This window comes from Urocitellus parryii, chromosome 10 (genome assembly GCF_045843805.1).
Source record: "Urocitellus parryii isolate mUroPar1 chromosome 10, mUroPar1.hap1, whole genome shotgun sequence".
Lineage (NCBI taxonomy): Eukaryota > Metazoa > Chordata > Mammalia > Rodentia > Sciuridae > Urocitellus > Urocitellus parryii.
In genome coordinates, this window is record NC_135540.1 from 112,811,989 (window position 1) to 112,825,279 (window position 13,291).

Genomic DNA, 13,291 nt, shown 5'->3' on the forward strand with positions numbered 1-13,291 from the left:
TCAAAGCTAGACTCAGCAATTTAACAAGGCTCTAAGCAACTTGGCAGGACCCTGTCTCAAAATAAAAAGGGCTAGGGATGTAGCTCAGTGTAAAGTACCCACAGGTTCAATCTCTGGTATCAAAATAAAAAGGTATTAAAATGGAAAAACAGAATTTCCCTACCACTTCCCCAAGAGGGTACAACTATTGGTCTTTGTCCTCCTCTGAGGCTAGCAATATAGGTGAAGAAGTCCTCCTAATTATTATTTTCTCTTTCCATCCTAATATTGTTATAAAGTCACATAAGCCTTCTATAAGGATATTACTCTTAATCACTTCTAGTCATTAACCTAAAATCTAAAAGGCATGTTGATTGTTTATTAATTTTTTATACTGATCTTAAAAAGGATCCTTCTCTTTTAGAGACACAGAAGGGAATATTACTGATAAGCAATGTAAAATGTGAAATGCTTTAAACCAGGAGAAGGGAAAGTGAATGGGGATGAGAATGAAATTTTTTCCCTCCAGTTTTGTTTCACACCTTATTTTTCCAGTTTCTTGTTAGACCTCAAAATCACAGCGTTTCTATTATTTGTAATGGACTGAGGATAAAAGTGCTGTAACAATAAGGCAATTAGGCTCAAAGGAAAGCTGAATTCTAACTGTAAATGTATTTTTGCAACATAACATTTTAAAATCTGCTTAAATCCAGAGAGATTTTTATTATACAATTTGATTTTTACATCAATAAAATCTTAGATATAACAATATAGGTGAAGAAACAATTTAATTTGTACTGAAATAAATATTGGACATACAAAGCACACAGAGTGAAAAAGGGTCACAATATATTACAAGTGGAGACATTACTTTGCTCAATCACCAAAGAAAGCCCTTGATACTTCCAATTTCACACCATCAAATTTATCATTCTTGCTGATTTAAGCAGAACACAAAACAAATATGGATCCCAGGGCTTACTTTCACAGGTACCAGCATGGATAATTTACTACAGTGATCCAATTTGGAAATCAGTAGGGACCAGTAAATCGATGCATAAAAGAAAGAGTGAATGAGGTCCTTTTTCCTTAGTGTCAGCAGGCTATGATTATTATGTTTATTAGATTTTCTTGAAAGAACTTCACATTTTCTCAAATATGCAGGAGACCTATATTTCCCCTCTGAGCCCTACATTAGCATTATGTGTTTTGGTCCTGAATACAGAGGAATGATGAATTTTTCAATTTATTTTATAAATTTCTACAGTGTGGATAGTATTGGCCTGAAGAGCTTAACTCCCCAACCAGTACAATATTAGATATTAAAAATAGATTCAAGAAGTTACTAAGAAATGCTGACATACTATATATACAAAATTTTAATTCAATATATCCCATTATATAGAGCACCAAAAGTAATGCATTTATAAATCAAGCAGTTTTTTATGACTCTGTTTCTAACTTTCGTGACCTTTTCACATTTGTTCCAATATAAACACATCATAAATGTTACCTGTCCAAGACTTTGCTCATTTGGTCTCCAACTTATAAACACATATAGGTAAAAATTAATGTCAAAAGGAATTGTTCTATCTTAAAGTTACAACAGAAAAATAGTAACAATTTAGAATTAAGCTATCATAAACAAAAAAAAAGAAAAAAAAAGGTTAGTTCCAAAGTGATGAACATATCAAAAAGTGGCTGTAAATGGCTATAAAATAAGTAAAATGATTCATGGGCCCTTCTTTTTCCTAAGATATGAGATAATTCCAGCAAAAACATCAATCCGTAACTTTTCTTATTGTTTTCAAAGAAAAACAATCAGCTTTATATTAAAAAATACTGTACTTTTCTTTCTCTTGTCATATCAACTCAAACTCAGTGCAGATCAATTTCTTATATGAACTTCACAAGAGGGAAAAGAAATACCTCACATGGGAACATGTTCCTCCTATTATAAAAATTTCGTAGATTAATTTCTATCAAAAAGCCTCCCAAACTAAGCAGCTCCTTTTTTTATCTTTAATACCAGATCTAATAACTTCCCACTAGAATATAAAAGAGGAGTGCTCACTAAAACAATCTCTAGTAATAACTCCTGGATTTTTAAAGGAATGCCTTTGGTATGCTATCTGTTGAACTATACTATCATATAGTCTCACTAGAATTCTCTAGGATTAGAATTTCAGTGAAGTGCTACAAAAAACTAGTAGTGTCTCTACAACTCACACTTAATTTTCAAATATAGGTACCACTCCTGATATAACATCCCAGAAGTTCAATATGTTTTATTACAATGAAAAGTCTAAATTTTAAGAGGTTTAATTAGCTGTATCTAAGTGTACCTACAAAATGGCGATGAAAATTTTTAAGTTGCATATTTCTACGCATCTGAAAATGAAGAACAATTATTTAACTGATTTAGGCACTTTGAATGGAAAAGAAAAAAAAGAGACGAGGATTTGTATGCGACTTCCAATTGTGGCCTATTTTCCTAAAAAGCACATGTTTGACAGGGTACTTCTGACATTTAGGGATATTTAAAATGTTCACATAGGCTCAATGATAGAACATGAGGCTCTGGGATTAAGAACCAGCACTTAAAGTACTCATGGTAAATGCTCACTAAGTATTTATTCAATATTGAATTAATACACATTAAAAAGGGTCATGGAATTCAGATCCTTAGTTTTATGGCTGACTCAGCACTGTTCCAGTGGCATTTAACCTTCCAATATAACGTGAAAATGGGAGGCAACTTTAGGAAAGAGTGACACCTACTGTTATAAACATAACTGTCTGTGGCTACTTTCTCCCTTGAGGTTTTCATTCTATCAAAACTAAGTGACAGCTCTGAGGCTTTAGAACAGCTATATTAATAGCTGTTGAGGATGTTTATCACAATCCCTTAAAATTAATTTACTCACTGTCACCTGAATGCTTTAAAAATGGAATCTTTCAGTTCCATTTGTCTCATTACATATTCATTTTCCTTTCCAGAATAAATAATATCCATGCCTTAAATTTACAAACCCTAATCTGAATTTTTGATCCTGATTCTTACAACGTAAAGTACTAATAGTTTTTCAATTCCTACTTAGATGACAGAATGTATTAATCTTTCATAACTTCTGGTTTATTATGAGCTTGGCCTGATGTTCTCTGTAAGGGACATTCTTAAATACGAAAACTTAATAATAATAATAATAATGATGATGATGATGATGATGATAATGTTAGCTTCTTCCTTGCTTCCTCCCAGAAGCACTAATCTTGGTGAATTTTATTCCAAGAAAATTTAAATATAAACTATACCTGAGACTTTTTAAATTAATGAGAAACCAAGTATACAAAACAAATGTAATATAGAATGCTTGCTAGAATAATGTATTTTGTATGAGGTGTCCACCTGTCCAAGAGGTTCTAATAAATAATGGCACTATACAATTTCCTAAACAATGAGATATTCTGGATGTTAAATCAACTTCTTTTACACCTGTAAGAAAAAATTAGTTCAGTTACGCAGTAAGATTTAATTTTCCTACTGCATTCATTCTATATACTGTTTTTAGATTTTCTTAATTTTAGAGGTCTACACGTAACACTATAATTTCAGATACCAAATAAGCTATACTTGTACACATTCATTATGCAGAATTTCTAGCAAATCAAATATCTGGTAATGCTCAAACTGTAAAATTAAGTTTCTCATAAATTTGACTATTATTTATATATTAAGTCTTCCTTTAAGAAATAAATCTATTCTTTCCATTCAAACATGAGCATATCAGAAATATTATAATCCTACTATGTGATTTAAAAGCCTTGATTTAAAGCACAAGTATCTGAAATTACAGAAGTTTTAAGTTTAAAAATTTTTTAAAACCACTGTGGATTACTTCCTTTAGGGACATCTTTTTGACCACTGTTAATTTTTAAAATAAAGAAGAAAAATTCAAAATTAATACTTATAGACATTTAAAAGTAAAAGGCAATCAAGGTAAAAATAGAATGCAAGCACACAACAAATGGAAAAACTGGTGCCATCCAAATAAGTTTTAAACTTTAGTTAACAATGGTCCAGGATTAATTTCTAACTCTGGATAAATATTCTACTAGTTACATAAGATGCTGACATAAGAGGAAGCTAAGTAATAGGTATAAATGAACTCTCACAGCACTACTTCTCAAATTCTTCTAACAATTAAAAAAAAAAACAAGGAAAATTTTTTTCAAATAAATTATGCTTTCAGCTGCCAAAATTTCTTGATATAACAAGATAATATTTTAAAACACATTAGAAATCAGTGTGTTTACTTAACATTATAGTCACTTTATTGCTCTAGAAAGTTAGTTTTCAAAACCATCAGATTACACATACAGTGATGAGGCTAGTTGCACACACACAAAATCAACTGTATATTATGAGGTTGCTTCTCCAACATAGTGGATAAATATTACAAAATTACAAAAATAGCTGGTTACAGTTAAGCTATCAAAGTAGAATTTTTCTGGCAATCTAGCCTAAGAATTTCATCTTTCTATAGATTAGAAAGTTGAACAAAAGGAAAACTGATATTACTGATAAATCACTAATGAATGTATTTGAGAAATCCATATTACATGCAGACAGAAGAAAACAGGATACAAAAACATTTATATTATTCTATACTAAAATTGTGCTACGTTTTTGAACATTCCCAATCATGCAACAATAATAAGGATCAGAATGAATTTTATAAAGTAGTTGATGGGAGTTCAATGAACAGGACTTAACACATTATACAACTCAAATCACAGTTGCATAACACAGCCAATTTCTTCATATATATCTATGCATTACAAGACTGAAATGCATACTATTCCCGATTCCTCTCCCAGGCCCATTACATATTACCTTACCTAAAAAACTTTCCACTTAACCTTTCAAATCAGATTTGATGGATAAATATGTAATCTACAGGATATTCTTCATTATTATTTCAGACATGAGTATAGCCATATGCTCAATCTTCAGTTACATTCCTTTCAAAAGGCATCTGACTGCTGCAATTTTCTAGGAAAATTCAAGCCTAAGAAACCAAGAAAACTGAAGTCAAGAACCTGAACTAGGTAATTTTACAAACTATAATACTAATAAACCTATCTGTCCACATTTGTAAAAGGATTTCCTATTTAAGAAATATTTCTCAATGGGTCTTTGAAAGCAAAGTTGTGTCACTACTACTTTCTGATATAAAGTGGTTATGTGACCCCAAATATTTATCCAATTGACTAACAGGCTTACAGTTGAGTTAAAAAAAAAAAAAAAAATCAAAGCCACAGAATTCTTATGGAAATAAAAATTCAGAAGCTCCTAGCATAAGACATAAACTGCCTTTTATAATGATACATCCAAAATAAATCTGTCCTAGCAAAGTAGCACAAAATCAATAACAATTTGAAATAGAATTACAGTGCTTCTGTTAAAATCATCAACCAAAATTACTGAATGGCAAAAGAATACTGTCTTAAAATATACTAAATTCACATGTTATTACCATAATGAATTCATGCCAGATTAGGTTACAAATTAGGTAGAAACAAATTTCAGAACTATTTTTTCAAAAAATAAATGTACTTCATGATACAGGCACAGCAGCATCTAAAAAAATTGATACATTTATCACTAGATACAAACTTCCTTAACCATTAGCAACAGAGCACAGTAAAATTTTTCTCATCAACTTTTGAAAAGGCTTGATTTAACATGCCGGGAAAATGACTATTTTTCCATTGAGATGCATTTACTATGTAAATTATGTAAGTTGAATTGAGGTCAGTGTTAACACCTGGAATTTAGGATACCCTAGAAGTAGTACCAGCTGCTAATAATGCTTATATTATATACATAGCTTAACTAGAAGTTAAACTACGCAACTGTTGGTGCCAGTCTGCTTATAAAGGCAATGCTTTGGAGACAAAGTCTTCTCACGAACAGTGGACAAGCAGGCTTCATTATTATGTGTTCAACAACAATTCTCAGTTCGTTAAACAAGTTCCTGCAAGATAAAATAGTTTTTTTCAAAAACACAAGAAAAAAGCAATATAGTGTTACAAAATGCTGATGAAGATGTTACCCAGTCAACAAAGAATTTGAGGAATGATTAACATAGAATGAATCATAGGGAACACACAAATATATACATCGCCAGGGTGGCATGTAACTGTTGTCCCAGCACTCAAGGAGGACTGCTTGAACCAAGGAATTCAAGACCAGTGGTGGTAACACAGTGAGACCCATCTCAAAAAAACAAACACATCCACAAAAAAACAAAAACAAAAACAACATATATATCCACAATGAAATTCTCAAAATCTGCATTCATATCTTTTTTTCAGCAAAAAAGTTCAAATAACAAACGCATTCTAAAAAATAGCTATTTTGGGCTGGGGATATAGCTCAGTTGGTAGAGTGCTTCCCTTGCACGCACAAGGCGCCACCAAAATAAAAACTATCTCTGAGGACTGAGATTAGGAAAGACTTTCATTCTTTTCTTTGGTAGAGTCAGGTAATATTCACATTTAACTTCGGCAAATTCAACTTGTTCTTAAAAAGAGCAAAAAAAAAAAAATTATGGGTAATTCACACACTACTAAAGAACATATTCTCTCAGAGTTTTCCTCTTCTGTAAATTAAAAGCATGTATTTAACAGAGTTGTAGTGAAGTTTAAATAAGGCAACAAAGATGGTCAATAGAATTTACTTCCCAGAGCTTCTTTCTATTGATAGAACTGGCTCTTTATATTCAGACTAAAGCCCATAAATACACTATATGATCTTATCTCAATCTAACTATCGGCTCATCTCTCGCCACAACTTCTAATTGAGTTATGTTGCATAGATATGCCTTAAACACAGTGTGGACTTTGCCTTTGCCCCACTGTGCTCACTGCCTACAAAGTACCCTTTATTACACATGGTACATGTTACATGTATACTATTTGGCAGGTATATACAAAATCACATATATTGTATTGTAAAATTTGTAAGTGATTTGAAAGAGCAAGAGTATTTTACTATTTGTGAGTTTGACCTTATATGTTGACTCATCCTGCATGAAGATGCGACTCTTGTTTTACTTTTCTGTATCCGTTTTGTGACATCTATGGTTTGAACTTTTTAAAAGTATTTAATATGCTCTCACACAAAGACAGGAATACAATTTGAAAAGATGCACATTCAACCAAAGGCCAGTATTTTCGTTGTTACAGAACCATTATTCACAGTCTCTTTAGCTACCAGACCCAAAACCTGGAGATGGAGGCATTCTATCTCATTCTTCTTCCCACACTCTAAGATGCTACATCCTGAGTATCTTTCTGACATTTTAGCTTTTCCACTAGTGCAGGCTCTGTACTATTCTAATGGGTTTGCACGGGTCATCTTCTCTTCTTGGTAAGTTTATAATACATCTTTTGAAATAACTCTAAATCGGGGGCTGGGACTATGGCTCAGTGGCGGGGTGCTTGCCTAGCACATGTGAGGCACTTGGTTCAATCATTAGCACCACAAAAAATAAGTAAAAGAAAGGCATGCTGTCCATCTAATTAAACTACAAATACATATACATATATGTAAATATATATGTGTAAAAATCAGATCAAACAGATGTTCCCAATCCTTCCATGTACAAACCTCAAAGGCTCCCCGACCTCGAAATAAAATCCACACCCTTTCATGATCTAGTCCTTTCTACCATATATCGTTCTGGGCAAAGACCTTTACCACTTCCCTATGTATCTTCTGAGCTCAGACATCAAATGTTGGTATGGCAAGCACTTTCAGGCACCCTTGTTCCAGGACTCAGGTTCATTCTTTAAAAGACTTGGTTTATAATCCCACTTCCTCAGTGAATTCTCACTTATCTCCTATTCTCTATGCTTTCACAGCACCTTATCATCATACTAACTTAGGAGTCTAATTAACTTGTAAATCCCACAAGGCAGATATTTAATTCTACATGCACCTGTTATAATCATACATTATCAATGTTTTCTGAATAATTCAGTCAAATGAATAAAGCTAGAAAGTACCCTAAAAAATACTGTGGTCATAAAAAAGAAAGAAAAGAGTCATGGTGTTCAGCAGAATCTTCAGTGATGATGAAAATACCAGGTATCTGGGCTGTCCAATACAGTGGCCACCAGTGACATGTGGTTTTTAAGTACCTAAATGAGAGTTTATTGTGACTCAGGAGCTGAGTTTAAAATGTATAAATAATAAATATTATGACAGGTAAAAATGGTATTAACTGAACTGATGTGATACAGCAATCTGTATATGGGGTAAAATTGGGAGTTCATAACCCACTTGAATCAAACTGTGAAATATGATGTATTAAGAACTATGTAATGTTTTGAACGACCAACAATAAAAAAAAAAAAGAAAAAAAAATGGTATTAACTGTCAGTACAGACAGCCTCAAAACCTTTAACAAAAAATAGTGTAGTTCAGAAAATGTAGCTTTATTCCATTTTTATTGATATTTTCCATTACCTTTCCACTGTTATGATTAAAATGTATACTTATAAGCAATCTTTGAAGACATTTATTAGCACATATTTGTGGTAGCTTGACCCACTGTGATCTTTTCATTTTTATTTACAAAACATTCTAAATTTCTAGATGTACTAAAGTGACTTAAGGGTATATGAAAAAAACAGGGTATAATTTGCTAATGAAAAATGAAGGTCAGGTCAGGGAACTAGAAGATAATACCTGAAATGAATGCATGGACCAGAAAGAAAAGGAAAAGACTCATGGAATCAATAAAAATGAAGACTTATTTTATTAAGGAACTCATTAGGATTGTATGTCTAAAACAAACAAGCTCTACTTCAGAAAATATCATAAAAAGACATTGTCTAAAAAAAGCATAAAAAGCCCCCAGAAAGGAAAATCAGCTCATAGAATAAGGGAGCTATTTATTTAGAACCTCAAAAATAATGAGAGTCTAAGCACTTACTTTTTAAAGAAAAAGTCTCAATAGTTTACCCATGCTGGCCTGAATTCTTGGAATCATGGAATCCTATTACCTCACCAGCCTACATAATAGCAGAGACTAGAGGCAGATGTCTGAATAGTCTAAGTACTTTCAAAATATGATTCATTTCACCCTCAGGAGGAGGTTTCCCCCTCTACCAAATGAAGAAATTTAAATTTAAAAAACTTGCCTACAGTCACACACCTGGTAAATGATGGGTCAGCATTCAAATTCAGCTCTTTTAAGTGTACTTGTGATGGTATTATAGAGTTAATCATAACACACTGATTGAATTTCCTGCTGAATTCTACTACATTATTTTAAACATGAAAATAAAAGGTGTGTTAACATTACCGAATTACATTTTAAAATCTTCTAAATGCAGTTATTCATTTTATTTCTACTTCACTTTGAGAACAGAATATATAATTCAGTGTATACTAAACTTCCATTCCTGAAAACTACTAATTTCCTAAAATACTTCTCTGCTTCCCCATTATTCTCATCCAACCCATTCTGTACAAGAATATCAGAATATTCTGAGCATGTTAAAATCATCATTCCCACACATCTAACAGATTTTAAATTTTTTATATTGAAACTCAAGAAGTTTTTGACATGACTCCAATATACCGTCTTATTCTGCTTCAGCAATTTATCATTCTGAATTTGCACTGGAATCAAACTCCTTTACTCAATGCCCCTTCAAACATGGCCTGCACTTTTTTTCCTCTGAACTATGTTCCTAATACCTACCTGCCTACCTAAAATGCTTTAATGTTTTAATCCTTCCAGATCAAATTTAAATCTCTAATTTGGGAAATTTTCCTAGGCTTGTCTATCTTCTGGCCCAATGACCACTCCCACTTCTGTGGACTATAGATAATACGGATAGAAAAAAGCAACCATATGGCAATTCATTATATGTGATCCCTGCCTTACCCAAGGGAGACATGTTCCAGGAGCCTCCATTGGGGCTGTTTTTTTTTTCCCCCATACACATACACCTATGATAAACCTTTATTTATAAATTAGACATTATATATCATGGATATGCTGGACAAAGGGATGTTCACATCCCAGGTGGGAAGGAGCAGGACAGCACAAGATTTCATTATTCTATTCAGACCTATGCACAATTTAAAACTTTTGAATTATTTATTTATGGAATTCTCCACTTTTGGATGACATGTAACTGAAATAAGAAAAAGTAAAACTGTGGATGAAGGGGACTACTGTATATTGATTTGTGAATATTTTATCCTCAACTATTGCTTATTATTATTCAGGACATGTTTTTGTTTCAACTAGGAAAGCTCCTAGAGAATGGGATTTTTTGTCTTACACATCTTTAAATTACCTAACCATAGTAGTGTTTTAAAGGTGGTCAAGATAACCCCAGTTGAATTTCTAAAAAGAAATACAGACGTTTCCAGACTAAGAAATTCCAGTTTTTCAATTTTATGATGGTGGAATAGTGACACATTCAACAGAAACCATATTTTCCACAACTAGAAATATGCTGAATACTCTTAATTGTGAGAGTGTGCAACAGAGGAAAGCTGTAAGCCCAGTTAGCCATTTAATCATGACAGTGAACAACTGCCATAGTGTACTTACTGACTCCTAAGCTGTGATGTTTGGTAGGGCAGGTGTATTAAATGCATTCTTGACTTCACAATATTTTCAACTTACTATGAGTTTATAACGATATAATGTTATCATAAGTCAAATAGCATCTGTACAACTACCTCAATAACCCTAGCTACCACCAGCAGCATGGTGATGCATGCCTGTAATCCCAGCAGCTTGGGATGCTGAGATAGGAGGATCATAAGTTCAAAGCCGCCTCAGCAAAAGCTAGGCACTAAGCAACTCAGTGAAATGCTGTCTCTAAATAAAAAAACAAACAGAGCTGCAAAAATGTCTCTTCCAAGTTCTAAACTGTTAGTCAAATTACTTTTACAAGTTAAAAATACTATATTTCGACAATTCTCTAAAAAACAGAAAATACTTAAACTTATCATCAGCTTACCGACAATATGGATTTCTTCTGGAGGAATATCGAAGAGTCAGAAATCTATAGTAAATAAAAGGCTGGAGCAAACTTCCTTGGCCACTGAAATAAACAAATACAGAGTATTTGTTTATTATACATATACTTTTAAAAGGCAATAGTCAATTCAAATGGAGAATGTATGTCTTCATTTAAATGAAATATATCTAAACCCAAGTTATTTTTAAAAAGGAAATAAAAGAATATAGATGATGGTAAAGAGTAAAATGTCATTGCTTAAACTTTTATAAACATAATCTATAAATATTACCTATTTTGTTTTGGTGGTAATAGGGATTGAACCCAGAGGTGCTCTATTACCGAACTACAGCCCCAGTGCTTTTCATTTTCAGACAGGGTCTTGCTAAGTTGCTCAGGCTAACTTCAAACTTACGATCCTCCTGTCTCAGCTTCCCCAAAATGCTAGGCTTAAAGGCGTACACCATCACACCTGGCCAAGTATTACTTTTGAATTTTTTATTTATTTTTCAATGCTGGGGATTGAACCCAGGGCCACTCTACCACTGAGCAATACCCCCAGCCCTTTTTACTTTATTTTGAGATATGGTCTTACTAAATTGCGGAGGCTGGCCTCAAATCCTACTGTTTTAGCCTCCTAAGTAGCTGGGATTTCAAGTGTGGGACACTGTGCTCAGCTGAAATTATAACATACTAAATAAATCAGTAAGTTACATAAAAGCACTTCCATAATTACCATTGATGAAATTAAATTTTAAGACTTAACACATATTCAAATAAAAAGTACTTTATTTTATATAAACAAACAAAAACTAAAACTATAATGGCAGTGCTGGAGTTGTGGCTCAGTGGTAGAGCGCTTACCTGATAAGTGTGAGGCACTGGGTTTAATCCTCAGCACATAAATAAATAAATAAATAAAGGTACTGTGTCCATCTACAACTAAAAACAAAATATTAAAAAAAATTATACTGGCTCACTAGCAAATTTATACAGCCTATACAAGTATTCTTGGTTAAAAAGCATAATTAAATACCTCAAGAAAGATGTATATATATATGTATATATAAATATATGTATATCTATCTATCTATAGATACGTTTTTGAAACTCCAAGTCTGGAATTCTTCCTAGAAAACTCCATCTGGATTAAAACTTTCATGGAAATAACTAATAAAACATAGCAATGGGGCTGTTCACTGATACAGTACTTGCCTAGCATGTGCAAGATCCTGGGTTCAATGCCTAGTACTGCAAAAATAAATAAAGAAAAAATAAGTTGGGTGTGGTGGGACATGCCTATTATTCCAGCTACTCCTGAAACAGGAGGATCACAAGTTAGGTCATCCTAGACAAGACTCTGTCTCAAAATAAAATTAAAAAGGGCCAGAGATGTAGCTCAGAGTTAAAAGTACTTCCCTAAGCATGTAAGAGACCCTGGGTTCAATCCCTACTATCACCAAAAAGAAAGAAAAAACAACACAAACCTACAGTGGACAGAAAAGTAGTAGGGTGACATAAATTTATATAACACCATTATGTTTATGTAATAGATTTAGTATGCAACTACTTATAATCTTTGTTATAAAAACTATATAACAACTTTGAAAACAGCAGAACATAAATCTATACATACTATTACAACTGTATCTTGAAACTTTTTTTTTTGAGAAAGAGAGAGAGAGAGAGAGAGGGAGAGAATTTTTGATATTTATTTTTTAGTTTTTGGCAGACACAATATCTTTGTTTGTATGTGGTGCTGAGGATCGAACCTGGGCCGCACACATGCCAGGCGAGTGCGCTACCTCTTGAGCCACATCCCCAGCCCTGTATCTTGAAACTTAATTTGGAGGAAATACATTAAGATGCTAAAGGTAGTTTCTTATGCTAATTTTTTAGTCTTTCAAGTTGCATATTATTTTCAGGGGGAGGGGATGTTGAATCAAACTCAGGGGCACTTGACCACTGAGATACATCTCCAGTCCTATTCTGTATTTTATTTACAGACAGGGTCTCACTGAGTTGCTTAGCACCTTGCTGTTGCTGAGGCTGGCTTTGAACTCGTGATCCTCCTGCCTCAGCCTCCCAAGCTGCTGGGATTACAGGCATGTGCCACTGCACCCAATGCATGATATTACTTTTATAGCAAAAGTCCAAACTTACAAACATCACTAAATTAAATGTTACATCCATTTTCTCCAACAATTTGACAAATTAACTTTCTAAATTGAAAAAGTAGGACTAGGGTTGT

At 33.0% G+C, this 13,291-nt stretch overlaps 1 protein-coding gene across 3 annotated transcripts in view; it reads right to left on the reverse strand.

Annotated features, from left to right (window-relative positions):
* Positions 1-13,291, reverse strand: part of Tmem33 (transmembrane protein 33) — a 35,394-nt gene that overhangs the window by 5,901 nt on the left and 16,202 nt on the right. The window contains exons 7-9 of one of the 3 annotated variants that reach the window (XM_026385860.2): positions 11,041-11,124; positions 5,900-6,020; positions 696-5,051 (exon numbers count right to left, since the gene is read on the reverse strand). In XM_026385860.2, coding sequence (XP_026241645.1) covers positions 5,046-5,051; positions 5,900-6,020; positions 11,041-11,124 — 211 coding nt within the window. In that variant the 3' untranslated portion in view covers positions 696-5,045. Of the gene's footprint in view, positions 1-695; positions 6,021-11,040; positions 11,125-13,291 lie in introns of those variants that run through there. The other 2 variants (XR_013344398.1, XM_026385855.2) reach the window with 2 other exon arrangements.